Source organism: Microtus pennsylvanicus, chromosome 8 (assembly GCF_037038515.1).
Source record: "Microtus pennsylvanicus isolate mMicPen1 chromosome 8, mMicPen1.hap1, whole genome shotgun sequence".
NCBI classification, from domain to species: domain Eukaryota; kingdom Metazoa; phylum Chordata; class Mammalia; order Rodentia; family Cricetidae; genus Microtus; species Microtus pennsylvanicus.
The window spans coordinates 80,438,040-80,459,528 of NC_134586.1; the positions used below are offsets into that span (position 1 = coordinate 80,438,040).

At 36.1% G+C, this 21,489-nt stretch overlaps 1 protein-coding gene across 5 annotated transcripts in view; it reads right to left on the bottom strand.

Annotated features, from left to right (window-relative positions):
* The window catches only part of Grid2 (glutamate ionotropic receptor delta type subunit 2), a 1,369,063-nt gene that overhangs the window by 313,561 nt on the left and 1,034,013 nt on the right, over window positions 1-21,489 (bottom strand). For all 5 annotated transcript variants that reach the window (XM_075983936.1, XM_075983939.1, XM_075983937.1 and 2 more), the window contains one exon: window positions 12,683-12,995. In XM_075983936.1, coding sequence (XP_075840051.1) covers window positions 12,683-12,995 — 313 coding nt within the window. The remainder of the gene's footprint in view (window positions 1-12,682; window positions 12,996-21,489) is intronic.

Below are 21,489 nucleotides of genomic sequence, written 5' to 3' on the forward strand. Positions count from 1 at the left end.
AAATACTTTATTTCTCATACCTCTACCCAATTGGCTTTCCCTTTCGTTTATACTTGACTCTTTTTTTTTTAACTTCTTCATTTTACTACTTAATTATTAGTACTTTCAGCTTTAAAATAATACAAGTTATCGTTTTATTTCATTCAGTTCCCTGATGCTACTGACTCTGAGCCTCACTGAAGACTTAAATCAATAAAGCAAGTGTTTTTCACTGCAGGGTAACTGTCAAATCATTGCATGAGTTACTGTGGTCAGTTTCCCACTATATACTGGTGAAGATTGAAAATCTGAGTGAAGACATTGTGCCAAGAGGATTCATACAAAGACAAAGAAACAAAACGAACAGGGGCAAGGAAAATTTTAAATATGGGGCTAAGGAGATGACTCAGTGGTTAAGAGTGTTTATTTTCTTCCAGGGGACTTTAGACCAAGTAGAAGGAATTTCAAGGATAAAAGATTACCTCTTCGATCGTTGAGTTGATGGGACTGAGAAATGCCTAGGACACTAAATCATTGATAACTCTCTGTGTGTAAAGCTAGTGATAGAAATAATTAAACCTAAGGGCCTGATGATTAATGTTTCAATCCCTTGATCGTATTGCTGATAATGGTAGTTGTAGGTTGGAGCCTGGTTGGAGGAGGTTTGTCACTAAGGGCATGTCCTTCGGAAGTGTCTTGTCCTATCCTTTTGCTCTTCCCTGCTTCTTGGACACTAGAGAGGGAAATCTAGTTTGGTATGCCAAGTCTTCCTCACTAAAATGGACCTTCAGTTTTACAGTCAAAATAAATGTTCTTCCCTCAAGATATTTCTGTTAACAACACAAATTCTAATACTAGTATTAACGTAAGTATTACTATCAAGACATACTACAGAATCACGTTTATGAAAACAGCATTGTATTGCTGTATAAACAGATGCATAGACCAGTAAAACTGAACAAAGATCCTATAAATAAAACATGTATCCAAAGCAATCAATATAAAGAAAGAACCTATGGACTAAGAGAAAGTATTTGTTGTGTATTCCTTTGGCTTAAAGTTAAAATACAAAAACTCAACAAAGCAAACATTAAAATCCAATTTAAATGCAGTAATGCTTGGAATAGATACTTCTCAGAAAGTAAATATTAAGTGACCAAATATACAAGTAAATTTGCAGTATTATTATCCACGAATGAAATGTAGATCAATACTACAATGAATACTATCTTATTCTGGTTATAATAGATATTACACAAAGAAAAGGAACAAGTACTATCAAGGACATATAAGAAGGAGTCCTTTCCTTTTAAATAGGAAGTGTGCTAGTGTACATGACCAAAAAGAGGATGAGGGTTTATGACAAAGACTGAAAGCAGATATCCCAGCTGTCCTATTCTGAACAAATGAAAATGAAATGAACCCACTTATTCATGTTTTTCCAGGCATTATTCTCAATAGTCAAGTCATGGAGCCAGCCTAGTCTTCTATATTTATATGAATGGGTAGTAGGAATTTGGTATATTGAGAATAAATTAATTGAGTATCATTTAAACATAAAAATCTACAATTGTGTCACTCATAGAAAAACTGGTAAAATAAGAGGACATAAAGTTAATGAAGTAATAGTGAAAAATTTCCCCATATTCTTTCAAATTTGTGTACTTAAAGAATAAAAACAAATTAAAAATAAAATAAGAATGGAGGGCTGTCTGGAAAATTGAAGGAACTTCTATGGATTGGGAGGGATGTGTGTGCGTGTGGGGGGGGTAGGATTGAAAGAGGGGTAGATAGACAAAATCACCATGAATTGTGTTCGTAGATGGAAGTATTACAGAGAATCTTACTAATGTGATTGTTAATATTACCGGTTTAAGAACCAGGGAACTTTCACCTCATATGTTGTCGCATGTTTCAGCTCATATGTTGTCAGATATAGGTAACAGTTGCCTGTCCTTTGGGGTGCATGGCACTCCCTTAGGGTTGGAGGGGTTGGGGGGAGGGTCTGTGGAGGAAGAGGGAGGGGACTGGGAGGAGGGCAGGGACTGGGATTTTGGATTGGTATTTTTCTTTAAGTAATAAAAAAAAGAAGAAAAAAAAAGCAGTTGCCTGCATGGGAAATAGTATCTGTGGATCTTGAGCTAGGAATTTTAATAGTGTAATTTATAAGTGTATTTATGACCAATATAAATATTCTTATATAGTCATATGTAAATAATATGTAGGCATAACTTGTTTACATTATGAAACAAGTTTTAAATTTCCCCATGTGCTGGAAGATTTGAATGCAGGAGAAACAGAAAAGTTTGTTTATTAATAACGTCTTTACAATTGTGTTTTGTCTTAAAAACACTTCTTTGAGTCATCATTTTTCCCAGTATGAAACTCAAAGTCTTCTAAGACTAACAACATCCATGCATGGACCTCCCAAGTCTCTTTTGTCCTCAGATTGTTTTGGCTTCATTGTGTGAATCTTTTGTATCTGTGTCTGATTATGTATATAGTCAGTATCTCTGCCTATCTTTCAGCATTTTGCTCAATTTCAGAATTCCAAAAAGATTTCCATAAAGTTGGAGACCATATAACATAAGATTTCAAGTTCCCTCACTCTGAACCATTTTTTAGAACCATTTGAGCTCTTTACTAAGTATTTAGTAAGTACATTGCTCATTACATATAACCATAAAGATGCCTAATTAGTATTTATAATTGATATAAATATAAATTGATGTTTACACAGTAGAATAAACCAGTCTGTAAGAAAGGTAGCAAAGATATTTCACTTATTTCTAAATACATATGTTATTGCATGTATAAAATTTTTGGTTATTCACTGTACAAGACAGTATTAAATAGAGAAAATTCCTTATTCAAAACTTTTGGGCAATAGTGCAGTTAATTAAGAGCAAATGTCAATAGAACTTAACACTGGCACTGGATAATGGTTCCTGCTGTTAGATATATGTCAAGAGAAAGATAAACAAGATGGAGTGATTTATTAAGCGCTGCCACACTCCAGGCAATGCATTTCTGGAGCATAACACTCCTTGGGTGGTGATGTAAGGCAGAGGTCTAAAGACTAAATGGCCTTAACCCTTTGAACAATAAAATAATAGACCAGAGTTGTGCTGCTTGTAGAGAATCTTGGCTGATATACAATAAAATTTCTTTGTGCTTTGGAAGGAAGGTGACACGATAGGGTTATCTGAAAAAATTCAAGTTCCAATAGGATAGTATCAACAGCTCTTCGTGCTTTACAGATAGTTTAATTATGGGAGAGTCATATTATTGTAATAGCACCTCACACTCTCCCAAGCATATTGGCTATGGTACCAAGGTGGCTCTGTTTGTTTATTAGCTTGTTTCATTGTATATTCTAAGATCCATGAAGACAGATATCATGTTGTTCTATTTACTTTTGTGACTGGCTAAGTAATTTATATTTAATATCTCAGTAAATGGTTCCTGAAGAAGGAAGAATGCAAATTAGGAAAGGTAAAAGAAATGCTTTTAGGACATGCAGAAGCTGAACTTAGATAATGGAAATAAACATTAATAGTCAGAAAAAAACTGAAGTAGACAGAACAGGTTGTGTGCCAGTCTCAAATGGATTGTTAACTTGAGGCTAAGAGATGCAGTTGTAAACACTGAGAGAATCTATAAATTTGTTCCATGGCCACAAATCAAGGGGCCATTTCATGTATCTATAGGGAAGAAAATAGGAGTCATACTTAGTCTCCTGTTAAATTTGGCATACATGAGGACATGCAAACAAGAAACACACAATAGCCATAAAGGATATAGTTTATAAAAGTCAGGGATTTATCTTAGTAGCAGAATGCTTGCTTAGCAAGTATAAGGCCCTTTTGGTTCAGAGAGAGAGAGAGAGGAGAGAGAGAGTGAGAGAGGAGGGAAGAAGAAAGAAGAAAAAAAGAAAGAAAAATGAGAAGGAAGGAAAAAAGAAAAGAAAAGAAGAAAGAAAGAAAGAAAAAGAAAGCAAAGCAAATAATTTACAAATGTCAGTGATATATATGACAAGGTATACACCAGAATTTTTCTGCCTTGTAATAGTGGTGTGTGTGTGTGTGTGTGTGTGTGTGTGTGTGTGTCACATTAAAGAGTTTTAGATAAAATGTCTCACAGGGCTTGAGAACTTCCTCATCAGTTCACAGGATTTTCTGCTCTTCTAGATTACCTAGGTTCAGTTCCCAATACTCGCATAATAGCTCACTTCTGTAACTTCAGTTCTAGAGGTTCTGGCCTAGTGCATGTACAGACATGCAGGGCAAACACTCACATGTATAAAATAAAAATCAATAAATAAATCTTAAAAAGCAAAAAAAAATGTTTCAAGGTCATTAGTACCCTTTCACTTTTTAGGTTGGCAGTGAGAGTCCATCCTATAGTATTTGGTGCATTACAATTGGGTTGTATGGAAACAATGGTGAACTATGTTAAATGTCCAGTTTTAGGTTTTCAAATGTTTGATTGGATTTGGAAGGTCATGGAAAGTTTATAATATTTTAAGGACCACAGCCATCAGAATTATACATCTAATTAACTATATATTCATAGATGAGAGGGGGAAATAGATACAGATTTTGTCCATGTCAATCTAAAATTTAATGTCTAAATATATATTCTATGCTGCTGTTTTCTACCATAATCTGTAGTGCCTTGAGCCCAATTATTTACTTTTAATCAACCCTAAACCACTCCCAGAATAAATTATTTCTGCAATAACTGCTTCTATACTTCTTTCCTAAGCTGAGGTGAAGAGAAGGCACATTGTCATATGCATCTCTAAAATCCAGGCACACTTCATATGCTAAAGAAAGCTATTTTAAATGACCCAGGACATCTGCCCTTTCCTTCATTAAGTTTAGACTTAAAGGTATATTTGTTAAAAAATCATCTTTCAATCAGTTAAATATTTTCACAAGAAGCTACTGCTATGTCTTGTTCAATGGTAACAGTACTTTTCATTATGGAATATCTTTATATGGAGTTTGTAGGAGTCAGGAAAATTGTATCCGCCCATACTCCATAAGCAGAATGTGATTTGTGCTTTATTCATTTTGATGACTTTTAGCTGTTAGAAAGTAAGTTCAGCATGGGAAGCGTTTTCTGCCTTAATCAGAAGGGCTGGCAAGAACAGAAACCACGTTCAAGAATGTATTGCTTGCTTGTGATTCATACTATCATTGCTTAGCTCATTAAGGCCACTGGGGAGCTAATCTAATGCATCACATCTCACCCTTGCAGTACTCCAGTCAACATCCTTATATCCTGAACTCTCTTTTTCAGCAGAAAGGCTTGTAAATTTGCTTTAGAGGCAGAAAACTCTGTTGTTACTAGAATGACCATGAGCAAACTCTCATGTTCTAAAGCCACATGGAAGAGATTCTGGAAAGGCTATGGCTGCTCTCGGAATGCTTGATGGTCCCTTGGCTAAGGACTGCCAATCATACTTAGCAACAGCAGAGATGTTGTTTGAACATAAATAAAAATTACAGATAGCCTTTTGAGTTACTCCCTGTATGAATAGAATGTGTGGAGAAATCTGTCTTTATAGCCCGGCTAACTGTCACTGGGAATTACTTCCAGTCTCCCTGTGCTTATTACTGTCAGTAAGCAACTGAGCTAGCCAACATCATTTCTGTTAAACTGAATGTGAAATTTCAGATACCCCCACAATAGAATGACTTAACTATTGCATTCTAAGGCCCTAGTCCTTTGGGATTTCATGTTTGATCACTACCTTATTAAAATAGGGTTTTTCTGAGTTATGCCCTCTAAAGTCTTAAAAGCACGGAGGTTCACTCATTAAGTCTCTTCTAATTTTTGACTCAGTAGAGAAGATTGGCTCTTTTGTGGAAATAATATAACCGTGATTTTCTGTAACAGTGAAATCTAGTTGGCAGTGGGAAGAACTTTATTGCCTTCAAGAATTATCCTGAGATTTAAAAGCCAGTGTGATCTCTTTTCATGTTAACTCTTATGTAGAAGAATGGGGTTATCTTTTAGTATTCTGCCCATTCCTAAAGGCCCCTTTTCTATTCAGTGCTAGTATTTGTAGACCCGTTTGATCTTTAAAACAAATAAAAGGGTTTTCCTTTTTTCTGTTTTCAATAACTTTATCTGTCCCTATAATTGGAGGTAGTTTTTCTGGATACCGATCTATTAAGAAGAATTGACATGGCATAGGACACTCTTACAAATATTATGTCCTTCAACATGCAGAGAGTGAGAGAGACTTGGGAATTCTTAGCCATGAATAGGATGTCTCTCATCCCTTCCCTTAAAGCAGTGGTTCTCAACCTTCATAATGCTGTGACACTTTAATACAGTTTCTCATGTGGTGGTGATCCCCAACTGAAAAATTATTTTCATTGTTACTTCATAGATATAATTTTGTTACTGCTATTTATGAGCTATAATGTAAATGTCTCATATACAGGATGGTTTAACACAACCCATATGAAAGGGTCATTCAACCCCAAAAGTAGTCACAATCTATAGGTTGTGAACCACTGCCTTAGAGGTTCAGGGTCCTGTGGGGGAAGAGGGTTTGGGAAGATTTGAAGAGCCAGGGGCCGTTGAGGATTTTAAGGAAACAGCATTTTTCAGATACAACAGGAAAGATGTACATATGAACTCACAGAGACTCAGACAAGCAGAAATAGAGAGAATTCAGGAATAGAGGGGGAAGAGGTCATAGCATTTCACCCCTAGTGGGGAAGCTCTTTACAAATAATAGTGACCGAGAGGAGAAAAATCAGTTTTCTTCACTGGAGTAACACTGGGAATATTAGCCCCACTCCAGGGCAGGCCCCATGTTCAGTAAGAAATTTGACTCCATGGTTTGCAGTGTCTTTTAAAAAAAAAAACTAAGGGGTTTGTTCACCCACTGAGACAGTGTGCCTGAGCTGGTAGGAGCTCACCAACTCCAGCTGTTCTGGGAATGAACTAGCAAGGGATCAAAGTGGACCCTCTGAATGTTGTTGACACTTGGGGCAGACTGAGGGGCCAATGATAATGGCACTGAGATTTGTCTCTACTGCATGTACTGGCTTTTTGGGATCCTATTTTCTTTGGATGCATACCTTCCTAAGACTGGATGTAGGTGGGGGGGCTTGGACTTCCCACAGGGCAGGGTGCCTTGCCTTCTTTTTGTCCTGGAGGGGGAGGAGGGAGGGTTTGTGTGGGAGCAGGAGGGACGTGGGAGAAGGGGAGAAAGTGGTAACTTTGATTGCTATTATTTATAGAGAAATAAAAAAGAGGAAAATAAATAACAAAAAGAAACATGAAGTTGTATGCATGTTCGGCAGTGTATCTAGGAGAAGTTGTAGAATGAGAAAGAATATGAGAAGTATATATTGTATGAAATTCACAAAGAATAAATAAAAACAAATATTAGTTTTGTTTCTTATTTATCAGCATATTCAAATACCTAGGTTGGTATGGGAAAAATATATTAAACATGCTGCCTGTTCTTCTTTCTGGTCCTACTATTCCTGGGTCACTGTTGCTATGTAAAGGATGCTAGATGCTAGATCTACGCATGGCTATAAGCACTTATCGTTCTTAGAATCAGATAAAATCATAGAAGAACAAATTTAGATTTCCCTTTTAATTTTGTTTACAAACAACAAACAAATTAAATGGAATTACATCTGTGAGCAAGTCAATTGAGCTTTGATGGCATTAGAGTCACTGCCAATGAACATGTCAGAGGGTCTTTGAAACTCAAACTCTAAGGTTTTTCATACGCTAACTTCAAGGACATGCAGATGTGATGCTGAAGGATGAGCAAATGACAACAAAACATACCAAATTGGTCTCTCATTCTTGCATTTAACAACCTAATTCACAAGCCCTAATGTTCTAGCCACACAGATGTACTGAGTTTATCTCTGTAATGGACCATATTGCTTTTGCACAGTTGAATTCCTAAAGCTGTTTTTCCAGAATGTTGTGAAATCACTGTTTTGTTTTGTTTTTTTAAAATTAGAAGTAGTAAACAACTCGGATATATTTAACACATTTCTGATTTTAGCTCTTTATGAATTCGTTTTCTGAACACTATCTAAAGCATGAAATGTCTGTTCATCCCTTTTCAGTCTAGAATAGTGTCTCAATAAATATTGAATTTTGAAATAACAGCTGTGCTTCCTCTGAGGAGACTGTATTTTCATTAGAAACTATCACTAACTCCAAATCCACTGTTTATTCATAGGCTGTGCTTCTCATTGATTCTCTTTTTAAAGACTTTAAAGGCCCTTAATTTACTTTTTAATAAGAGCGTAACAATGCCCTCAGTATCTTTTAATGACTTCACCTTTTCATTGTTAGCCAGTGAACAGACAATAACTTCTCAAAGGAAAGTTGGCTAATTACACACAATACAGCATTTCCTTCATGATGAATTTGTGTAAATTTACCGTCAACCAGCAGACTGTGAGAAACATTTAACAAAGAAGTTGCAACAGAAACATGCTTAGCATATATGCAACTATTGATATTCCCTGAATTGTTATATGTTAGAGGGAGGTCGCTTATTGGTTCTTGGCTGCCTGGCTAGCTTAGACCCAAAATAATCACACAGAAACTGTATTAAATCACTGCTTGGCCCATTAGCTATAACTTCTTATTGGCGATCTCTTATATTAATTTAACCCATTTCTATTAATCTGTGTATCGCCACTTGGCTGTGGCTTACCAACTAAAGTTCCTAGAGTCTGTGTCCGGCAGCTCCATGGCTTCTCTCTGACTCAGCCCTTCTTTCTCCCAGCATTCAGTTCTGTCTTCATACCTACCTAAGTTCTGCCCTGCTATAGGTCCAAAGCAGTTTCTTTATTCATTAATGATAATCACAGCACACAGAGGGAAATCCCACATCAGTTATAGAACTAGGAAGTCTTGATTACCATCCAGGTAGCTTTTGCTCCAAAACTTAACTTGAATTTTTGTTTTTTGAAGAAAGAATTCAGAAAACCAATGCATACACTGGTCAATATTCTCAAAAACAATTCTACAACATAGTAGATCTTATTTATAAATCTCTCCATTTTTTTTTATCAAAATAAACTCAGTAGTGTTTATGTTATCCAAAGTACACAAAACTTCTTTGGCTTGATGACTTTGTGTCATTGGGATAATTTCAGTGAGTTTCATTTCTAGATTGCAAACTTAAAAGCACAGAATTGCTGTTAACTTTGTGCTTCATCATTCAAATACTTAGCTTTTCTTCATCCATTGACTTTTCAGTACATATTTATTAACCTCTTCATATGTAAAAGACACTGAATTGTGGGCAAAAAGACTAAGAAATTAAATAAAGCATTATTCTTCACTTAAAACAATAATTTATTTTATTTCTCTGTTTTTTAACATTTTTTTATTGATAAAAGAAGAATAAAGAAAAAAAAACAAATTTCCACCTCCTCCCAGCCTCCCCTTTCCCTCCCCCTCCTCCCACTCTTCTCCCTCTCCTCCCACTCTTCTCCCCCTCCTCCCACCCCTCTTCCCTTCCCCCCACTCCTCTCCCCCTCTCTCTCCAGTCCAAAGAGCAGTCAGGGTTCCCTGCCCTGTGGTAAGTCCTAGGTCCTCCCCCCTCCGTCCCTATCTAGGAAGGTGAACATCCAAACTGGCTAGGCTCCCACCAAGCCAGCAGATTGCGTAGGATCAAAACTGCGTGCCATTGTCCTTGGCGTCTCATCAGCCCTCATTGTTCGTCATGATCAGAGAGTTCAGTTTTATCCCATGCTTTAAAATGCATTTTTTAAAATTGTCCATGAGTTCATTGTATATCCTTTGGGTCTGGTTAATTTGGGTGCATGTTGCTTTTATTCATTTACAACTTTTATAGTAATCTTTTATTTAAAAGCAAAGGAAATAAATGATGATAAATAAAAAAAGATATTTTCTTTGCATCTGTCTTAAAAAGCATGCAAGATGGAAGCTTAGCCTGAAACAGTTTCTTGAAAGTGGGAACACAAATTCAAGACTTGATGGTGAGCAGGAGCTTCCCAAGTTAGAGAACAGGATAGAAGGGAAGACTGGGCAGGATAACATAAGTACTTCAGGGTTTAGTAAAAGAGCAACAAAAGCAGAGAAGACACAACCAGGATCACCTCAGCTAAAGGGATTAAATATTTTAGAGTAACTATCAATTTGCTATGATGTTTCAATGTCAGTAGATAAGAATGGATTCCTGGATGGCCACTCAGGTGCTAGAATATTAGCCAGAATATAAAGAGCTCAGATCTGTATGCAGAGGTTATTGAGAAGTTAAGGAAGCATGTGAAGAGGGGAAATACTGTGGTCAGATTTATATAAACTTAACTGATGTGTGCATGTGGTTGTGTGTATCAGTTAATTTCATGGGAAAGTAAGAAAAAGAAAGAGCTGCTATAAGGTGTCTATGCTTCAGGAAGTACAATCTCTCTATGCCAAAAAAAACCTTTTACTTTTATGATATTTATGAGGAATAATTGTCAGAATTGGTGAGCAGGAGGCAGAAAAAGATGAAGAAGTCAGGGAGTAGGTAAGATTTCTCTGTATGTCTAGGTGGCTGGAAAAAAAGTTTAGGGTTTATATAAAAGACTTCAAATGTATTTGTCATAGTGGACTTTCTGTTATGGACTGCCCATCCAGAGAGTGATACAGTAAATATGCAGAAAAACAAGGGGGAACAGTACAGATTGTGAGTTACTGGCATGTTCCATGGTTGGTGAAATTATGTACAGACAACACTAATGGAAAAGGAGGAAGTGAGATGAAACAGGTTAGCTACATCCAGTTATGTGACCTCTCTATCTTTTGATGGTATACATGCCTGTTATCAGCTTAGCCATTTTTCTTCAGTATTGACAACTAACCTTGATATGTAGCTCATTTACATTTTTCCAATTGAATCTATAAGCTGTTACAGAAGGTTTATTTCATCTTTTTCAATCCGTTTTAGGGTCTTTCACCATCTTTTAACTTTAGAAAAGTGAATATATATAGTGGTGACTATTTCTCTGCTATTTATTATTTAAAAACTGTTTCAGGTGTCCAGTTTTATGATTAACCATCAAAGCTACTGTACTGATATTTCCACTGTTGTTCGTAATCTCATCAAGACTTCTATTTTCTTCTGATCAAACTTCATCCTCTAATTCTTCATTTCACTCTTAATTACCCTTGTATTTTTTTCCTGGTTATCCTAACTTTCACTGTTTCATCTGTTGCCTTGCCAATAACCTATCCATTGCTATGCCAGATTTATTTTTTATTTACCAAATATTTATTTTAGTAGAGTTTAGTCTATTTAAAATCACCATTATTTTAATAATTCAATTCCCACAAAAGATTCTATGTCAATCCTGTTTGAGAAATAGGAACTGAAGGAAGAACTCAACAAGAGAGACTGCAGAATTCTCTACTTTGTGTTATGCTTCCTATGGGGAAACCAACCAAGATGTTGTGAGAAAAACCAAATGCCCCAGGCAGAGACAAGTGTATAAAGGCTTACAAAGAGAAGCTGAGGATTATAGGCCTCCACTGACAACCAATATCTGCAATAATCCATGGCAGCCAACATGTAAGTGGAATCAACCTCTGGACTAAGTTGTCAGCAGCGGCTTAAGATACTAGGGAACAAAGACAAGCCTTTGCTTCAAAAATAAGGTTTGCTTTAATTTTATTTTCTTCAGCAATATTAACACAACTAAACAAAACCAGCTCATTAAAATATTCAAGGTATGTATGCCACTACACTTCTGATTTTTCATTTGAATCATTCTAATGGCTACTGCCAGCTACCACGGAAAAGATTTATTTTGTCTTTTTCTTTTCTTCACTATCAACTACTATGTGGTCACTCAAGTTTCACTGGTGGTACTATTTAATCAATACCACCAAATTCTTGATTCTCCATGGCTCTGTGTACTTACTCTCTACTTAGTTTTATGTTAGTTATCACATGTCTTTCTTGTGTTCAGTACCTGTGTTGAATCTCCCTGATTGCCAATACTTGTTCTTCAAATTTCTACATTAGCAGTAGACTCAAAAAGATCATGCAAAAGTCATACTGTTCTGAATCAGGGGAATCATATAGATAATCAGAGATTTGTACAAAAAGCGGGTAGACTGGGTATGGTTGACAAATTAAAGACATTCTTCTGGAAATAATAAAGTTGTAAGGTAACTTATATTGCTAAAGGTTATGTATTAAAAGAAACCATTAATCATTATTGGTTTATATTAAGCAATTTCTTTGTACTAATAATGAATATTTGGAAGAAAGAAAATACATTTGAACAAAGAACACGTCCTAACTTCTTTTATACATGTAAATACTTGAACAGTATTTTTTCTTGTTGTAAGTAGTTTCATGCCAGTAAAGCTATTTCTTAGGAAGTCAGACCTTGAGAGGAAAAACTGACCTTGAGGTACCCTATAAATCTTACCACTGGCATTCAGCAATGCCTTTGCTGATGAAACTGAATTTACATCAAAAGACAAGAAGCCATTATTGCTGAAAGCCTGCTATGCCTAAGATCCACCAAAAGACAGTAGGAAATGTTATCTTCTGAGCACTGCTGTGAGGATTCATAAGAACTTTTAGTGATGCTATATACAAAATCATTTTACTGAATATTTGAAACATCATTTCCCTTCCTTCATAACAGGAAAATGCACCCTTTCTCCTTACCTTGCTGAACAAAGGATCCATACACAAACCACATGGAGTTGTAGAGTGTAGTAGATGTCATTGATCCCATTTGCAATCGTGGGGGATTAAGCCAGTTCAAGAGGTAGACCAGTAGTCCCACAAGAAGAACCGTGCCAGCAATGCAGGCCCACAGAGATAGATCAAATGGTGCAAGACAGGCAAACATATCCACTGTTTTTTCTGCTCTTCGAAGTAAGACCCCCACTGAGTAGTCCATGTAACGTGTTGTAAAATCCACAACATTCTCTCTATCTGGAGTAATGGTTAAAGCAGAAATCCCGATGTCAGCTCTCTGAGAAATTGAAGGAGAGAAGAATACATTAATAGAGTGAAAACATTTTGGTTTGTGGCATTTCAGTTTGCCTTGAGGGAGAAAAAATGATGCCTCAGGCATCATCTTAAGTCTCTTTATATAAACTGAAAATACTACAGACTCCTTAGAGACAAGCTTATGTGAATTTTGCATATATTATTGCATATCGTGCCCCACTGGAGTCAAACAAATTACCTAGTTCATATTGCCAGTGTATGTAGAATCAGTCAGGAACACCTCAGACACAGATACTCCTCAATAAATTGTCTGTTGTTTTCCTTAATTCATTTTATCAAAGCCATCATTAGCACACTAGCAAAGCAAAACTTATCCAAAGATTCCTAAGGAAATATTTCCAAGTCATTCACAGTTTCTTAACATCAAGGCAGGTTCCTTGGAGGGGGGAGGACTTTGGACTTTCCACAGGGCAGGGAACCCTGACTGCTCTTCAGACTTGAGAGGGAGGGGGAGAGGAGTGGGGAGAGGGGGGAGGAGTGGGAGGCTGGGAGGAGGCGGAAAATTTTTTTTCTCAATAAAAAAAAAACTTGAATTGACATGATCTTTTGTTTCAATTTCTATGCATAAAAATTATATTTTGGGCTCTAAACTTGTAAGGGCTGATTTGTAACATTATATATCCAAAGTCTACACCATGCTTTTGCTATATACTCTTTAGGGGTTGTCAATAAATAATTAATAACCATGGAGACAGATACTTCTTGAAATCATGATTCCCCTTCTCAGTGTGTTCCCTTAGGTCTCAGTGATAGCCATCACAGCAACACATGCTGTCCTCCTTATCTAAGACACATTACAGAACTGCAGTAGAGCACTGAATAAGCAAATGACTTCACACTCAAGTTCTGGGGTATGAGAGTGCATACTTAAATAAATAAGCATCTTGTTGAAAATAATGATCGGTGGCAGCGATTAAAACAGTAGGAAGCCCTCTCCAGACGAATATAAATACCAATAAAATATATGTTGAACATTTTCTAGCTGTGCTTCTTTCTTTTTTTGTTGTTTTATGCAAGGAGACAGAAATTCGTTTATAACTTTTAGGCACTGAGAAAAAGAGGGAGAGAAGAAAAGTAAGATGTCACAGAATCATAAGCAACTTCAATAAATCAATTTTCTGAAAGAATAAAGCTCTTAACATACTCTAGGTAAAGTAATGGTTGTGTACATAGATGTGTGTGTGTGTGTTTACTATCAGATGCATGTGAAGGTCAAAGGAAAAAGAACTTGTTGGAGTCATTTTACACGTTTCCACCATGTAGGACTGCATGAATCAAACTGAGGTCATTAGACTTAGGGACAAGCACCTTTTCCTGTTGGTCCATCATGCTGGCCCAATACTGATGTATAAGGAACACATCTAAATATATTAACTATGAGTATCTATGGCTTTTTAATCTATTTATATATGAGATTATTTTGTATGGCTAAAATGTTAATAAATATGGAAATAGCTGGCACAGATTGGAAATATAGAAAATTTCTAAATTTTCATGGAATTTCATCACTTGTGTATTCTATGCTTGGGAGAACGTTCACCCTCCCCAGGAAGGCAAATAATAATTATAATAATAATAATTATGATGACATTTCTATTTCAACTGACACATCTACACACACACACACACATACATACACACACACACACACACACATACACACACACACACACCTTACTTAACTGTTTCTAAATTTTGATTCACTTTCCTAAGGAGTTGCTCATTCCCCTTTTCAGATTCAGTGGTACAGCAGATGTCCAGTGGATAAGTGCCATTGTTCCTTACTTATATTTACAAATGCTACACTGTACAGAAAAAACTCAAAAAACCCCACTTATTCAGAATGAAAGTTTTAAAGTTTCTAAATATCTAGAAACAGAATCAGAAATGATGAGTGACAATAATTCAGTCTTTACTAAGTCTTAACTTTCTTTATGTGTTAAGGTAGTCACCTCATTTATCTACTTTATACAATGGTTTTTCAGATATTTATCAATATGAAACCTTTGGTCTTTCCACACGATCCAGTGCCTCTCAGAAGATGATATCTACAGTGTCATATAGAAAGCACGGGAGATATGATATTGGAATTAGCACTGACTTCCAGTTCCACATCACATGCTGATTCCATGGTCTGAGCTACCTCCCTGGAACTGATTCAAGAGAAGCCACATTTGGGCTCCTTGTAAGGCAAGATTTCCATGTCTCTTTGATTAGGCCAGTAATTGTATTTACACTAACAGTTGCCTACACACCTGACCTTTTTTGTAACTAGTTAGAAAAGTTATAATTTTCACATATTTGCACGAGTTTTAATAACATGTGACTCCTCTATTAGACTACAACTTCAGACAGGAAGAAATGTGAATACACATATGCTCATAAATACACACACTACACACACATACACACACACACACACATACAAACACACATACACACACTCCTGGTGCCTACTACCTATTCTTTGACTTTTCTATAATCCTTTTGTTTGTCAACATTCCCAGTTAACAGGAGTTTACCCTTTACTTTTCCTCCTCCTTATCTTTTTCAGAAAGTCCAACAATGTACCCCAGAGAAACAAAAAACTCTTTTTCCTCTCTCTGTCAAGTGTTGGATGTTAAATGTTAGGCTTACAGGCATGTAGTATCTCATCAAGTTAGAATAGTATTTTAAAGAATCTAAAGAAAAAGACAAACTAAAATTTGACAGGTTTTATAGCAATGATAAATGACTAGTGTCTTGAATAATTAATCAGATATTTGAAGTGTGTTTCTTGGTTTGCCAGTATTTATGTTTTTATAGTTTTTCTATCATCACTTAGCATCTCTTTTAGTAGATTTAATGTATGATGAAATGTTATTACGGCTAACATTTAATATTAAATGATTACCCAAATTTTGATTAAGAATAGCGTTAAAGTTATATTATAAACAAATATATTCTCAAAACTATCCTAATTAATTACATAGTTAAAGCACTTTTTTTGAAAGGAGATTCAAGAGTTTACATTCTTTCAAGTCATGAAAATTGGATGAGGAGCAGCATACAGAACATGGGGAATGACTAAAAAGAAACTCAACTGGGAATTTAAAAGATTAAAATTAAGAGACTTTGAAAACCATTTCTTCAAAACTTAATCAGATCTAAATTCTCACAGCAAAAAGTCATCAACTAGTTTGTTCTTCAATGTGATTCTGCGAACACCACAGGAACATGAATAACTGGCATGTAGTCAGGGCTTACTTGACATCAAGAAACATATCCTATGTTCTACATGTATGTTTTGATATTTCAATTTTTCAAAGTGACATTGCAGGAGCTAGAGATCTACCTCAGTTATAAAAGTCCTTGAAACAGAAGCTAGAGAACTTGAGTCTAGTCATCAGAACTCATGAGAAACAAAGAAAGCAGACAAACGAAACACAGGCAAAGAACTGTGTATTTAGAGTCCGAGCCTGCTAAGTGGAGACATGCAGATTCCTTGGTCTTGTTGTCTATCCAGTTTGAGCTATTTGGTGAGCTCTAGGCCAGTGAATGGATTGTTCCATAAAACAAAGACATAAAACTCCCTAGAAGTTACACCTTAAGTTCTGGTCTCCATGAAAATACATGCGTAAGCATTTAGGTTTATGTACCCACAAGGATATGCATTCACACTGCATGCGTATCCATATGCACATGAATAAATCTGGAGTCCAGATAACTCTATTTGGTAGGATATTAGGCTACCGATCAAATATGATTTGCAAGTACTTTTGATTTAGAGCCCATAAAAACAAAAGTTTCTCCTAGGTCCTTTTCAATTGGCCGTGAAGGCTTGTATTGACACTTTAGTTCATTTATGTCCTTCACATGTCTTCAATGTTTAAAGTGTTTATCTGTCCTCCCTTTTATCAGCTTTTGAGAGTTTAGAAAGCAGGGCCTTCATTCTTCTGTCACAGCAGGAAGGATGTATCTCTCACAGGTGCCATCACTACAACCAAATACCTTTTCAGCTGCCTCCACAATGACACTTCATTACCCAAAAATGTAGGTGTACTTTTCAATCAACTACCAATATTCTTTATATATTATTATCCAATCAGGTTCTCACACAGTTTTTAAGTACTCTGAAACAGGCATTATTGAACTGAAAATAAGTGAGTAATCAGATATACATCCTCTTATGAATAGTTAACAGTACAAAAAGAAGATAATTAACTATTTCTACCATCTACAGCATATCTGTAATTTTATCTGAGAATAAAATCATACTCATTTCTCTATAAAATGAACACATATCCTGTAAAATTTGGAAAATGCCAGATTCAAATCATAGAACATTCTTCTCTTTCATAAATGAAATTTATAGAAACTCATTTATTACCTGAAAGGAATACATGCACTTCCCCAGACATCACTTATCATGATAAGGAATTTGAACTCTTCCAAACAGCCAGTTACAAGTTTCAATCTTACTGCTTCCCCCAAAACGTTGCTGTGGCAGCTTAATTTCCCTAACCCTGTAAATGTTCCCAATCTTTTTATAATAAAGAGCTGCTGTATTGGAATTTCTCAGAGACTGTGTCACTGCCTCTGCATTTTCTCACCCTGATTCCCTGCTCTGGGGGAAGGGGGACCACACAAAAGGCAGCAGCAACCAGCTGGAAACAACAGCTTGGGGAGAGAGGGAGTTATGAAGAAAGAAGAGGGGAGGGAAGGGACAAACATATTTGCCGCTTGATGTGTGACTGGGCCGGTGCTCATTCTTGGACCCTTTCAGGTTAGTCATTTTGTAGCCAGGGGAGTAGTACAAGAGGAGACTTCATTTTGAATTTATTATGTAAAATTATTTATTATAATCTTATTACATGATTGATGCTAAGTAATATATGTGTGTAACAATACTGTTAATCAGATTTCAACTTCCAATATACCTTTCCAAAGAATATAGGCTGTGAATCATTACCTACGTGAACTTAGAAAGGCACATAATGGAGGAAATGGGTCAAATTATGGAATGAATCCTGTTATTAATTTTCTCAAAGTCAGGATTTTATGTAGTTATTTGAAAGACAAATAGACATGTTTAATATCACATTGTTACAGATTAATTTTAAATTAAAATGCTTAACATACTTAGCATTAATTTTCAAATATATTTCTGGAATGAATAAATCTCTAGGCTGAACTAATGGAAGTGTTGTTAAAGTAATTTTTATTCTGACACTAAGTCCTGTTTAATAATATTAAAATATATTTCCTCTCACATTTATATGCAAGGCATTTGTGAACTCATTGAAAGTACAGAATTAATACGGTTAAAGTTAGTACATGGGAAGGCAATTAGCTTAATTTTGAAGTGCTGCGGATAAATAGGTCCTATCTTGTTAATGCAGCTATTAGTATCATTTAACACTTACATAGTACTCACTACCAGTTTTCAATTATCATTTCAATTTACCATCACAAACACTATAAGGGTTACACTATTAATGCCTCAATCTTGCAAGTAACACAAGTGAATCAGATTAAGTCATTTACCTAATGTTACAAAGAAGAATCAGGAGCTGCCCACCAAGGTAGGCCATCTCCATGATAGTGTAATGCCCACTAGCCTTCCTGTCTCTACCCAGACAGTAGCTTACTGCTGCAGAACTGCGGGTGAACAGTTTTCTTTCATCATATACATTCAAACTCTCACTGTAAGATTGTTGCATGAGATCCAGTCATTTACTGACATTCCAGACAGAAAAAAAAAAAAAGAGGAGGATCAAAATGAGAAAGAGTCTCTCTATGAATAAAATGGCCTAGAGGCTTGCTGGGGAATGCATGTTTTGGGCAGGCTATCTGGCAGTCATTCACAAATAAAGGATAAAACTCATACTGAAGGACAGCAGTAGTCTTTCATTGCATTTCTTCATGTGGAATTATTGCTTTAAGATCAATTTAAGTAATACAAGTCCCTGCAGATTTCTACTTTTATATATACATACGTACGTATGCCTTTTCCCCTTTCTTCCATGGTCTATGTGAGCAACAAAAATATAGTCAATACCAGACTCTGGTCTTTGTAAAGATGACTGAGTTTTAAGCATCCACTGTTTTTATTCTTAATCTTTCATCATGTAGGAGGATAGCACATAAATATTCAAAAGGTATCTGTTGATTATGAAGGTACTCTGATTAATTTAATCATTTTCTCCTTGAAGCATTTTTAGAATATTTCACTTTCCATGTGCTTATTATGATCAATAGACATTTGGTAACGTTAGCTTACCTACACATCTAAATATCAATTTTTTTTGTTTTATCAATACATGTTTTGTCTCTGAAACCATGATAGTAACAAGAACATTAGTACTACTTGCTTTTTTTGGTGTTCTTAATCTACTTGAAGCATTCAGTCTCAAGAATATGACTTTCAGGCTTCCAGTTCCCTTCAGCAAGCTTCATGCCTGTTCTAACATACTATGCCATTTAAAGACCTCAGAAGAGTTTAATTTTTCACTAGTGTTCATATCAGTTTTTCTCTTCTAGCCTAAATTCACATACTGAAAAATACATGTGTCCAATTGTAAATGTCTTTTCACCTGGTTAATACACCCATTCCCTCAGTTGACAGCAAGTCCTCCTTTTCTCTGTCTTCCAGTACCTCCCACAGGATGCTTATCTCACAATATCTATTTCTTGTTCTCAATGATAATAATAACTTTTAGAAGCCGGAACAATATTTATATAATCATGTGTTTCACATTATTGCCCACAGTATAGTTCTAAAGAAAACTTCTTGAATTCTTACTCTTTGCAGTTGGTAAAAATTGATATGTTGATAAAAAACTCAAATTTCGTAAAAATTTGGCAGGAAGAGAATAAAGTCTTTCCCCTTAGCAAGAAATTACAGGCTTATGATTTTTCTATAATAAAATGTCAGCTAGGACCTTGTCTTTAGTATGCTAGGATCAAATACAGTCAGCTCACATATCTGGGACTCCATTCAACATGGGCTAGTCATACAACAATTCAACACTCAAGGTGAAATCTGAAATTCTGAGAGGCAAATTGTCTGCTTGAGTGGAGAGGTGAACAATGAGTTGGATTGACCATGATGTGGTTATTCATAAATCTCATCATCTTTATTGCATTGGAGTTTTTACATTACCCCTTTAGAGTAATTATTTCCCCAATATTTACTCATTCTTCTATTCATTATTTGGTATTTGTGCCCATTGAATTATTACTATTATTTGTCTTAGCTTGATTTATCTCTGGGGGGCTAAACTCTGACTGAGAAAATAGGAAACATTTACAGATACCATTCTGTCTAAAATAGTCACCGAAGGAAAAGGCAATGGCGTTGTCAGGGTTATCAGGCAATGGAAGTCTTCTTTAAAAAAATAATGATGGATTGTTGATAGTGGCAGAGTACGGACAAGCGATTTAAGATTTGCAGTCAAATGCTGACCGTTGATGCGTCATGTGTGAGGTACGGAAGAAAGGAGAGAATGCAAAGAAGTCATAAAGTTTGAATAAAGAAACTTGAAGACTGAATTTGTCATATACTGTAATGATGTAATATGTAAGTGTTGGAGGCAGACCAGCTTAGAGGAAAAAACTGTATATTCAGCTTGGAACATGCAGTGTTTGAAGTTGCCATTAGACGCATCACAGGAAAGGCTGAATGAGTATTAGGTGATGCAAATCTGTAGTTTAAGTGATGGACTTGAGTGATGAAACATATTTACAAGTGGTCTACTTGTGAATGATAATGAAATCCACTTGACCAATTGAGTTTATGAGAAATGGGATGCACAGAAAGAAAATGTGAAGTTTATGCTGGAGCCTCCCCCCCTTTCTTTTTCTCCCCATTTTCTACCTTGCACTTTGATTCTTGGAGAACAAGAACTCTGTCTTGCATCCTAAACATTCCTCAGAGTTCCATTAACATTTAGGGTCTTAATAAATACATACTAAATTGTAAGCAAGAAGAATACTCCACATTATTTATATACTACCGTATTTCAGGCATTATGTTATAGCATTACAAAAGCATGGGATAAAACTGGACTCTCTGAACATGGTGAACAATGAGGGCTGATGAGACGCCAAGGACAATGGCACGGGGTTTTGATCCTACTTAATGTGCTGGCTTGGTGGGAGCCTAGCCAGTTTGGATGTTCACCTTCCTAGATATGGACGGAGCGGGGAGGACCTAGGACTTACCACAGGGCAGGGAACCCTGACTGCTCTTTGGACTGGAGAGGGAGGGGGAGAGGAGTGGGGGGTAGGGGGAGAAGGGTGGGAGGAGGGGGAGAAGAGTGGGAGGAGGGGGAGAAGAGTGGGAGGAGGGGGAGGGAAATGGGAGGCTGGGAGGAGGTGGAAATTTGTTTTTTTTATTCTCCTTTTATCAATAAAAGAAAAAAGAAAAAAAAGAATAACATCAATTTTTTAGTTCTCAAGAGATACTACTGCAA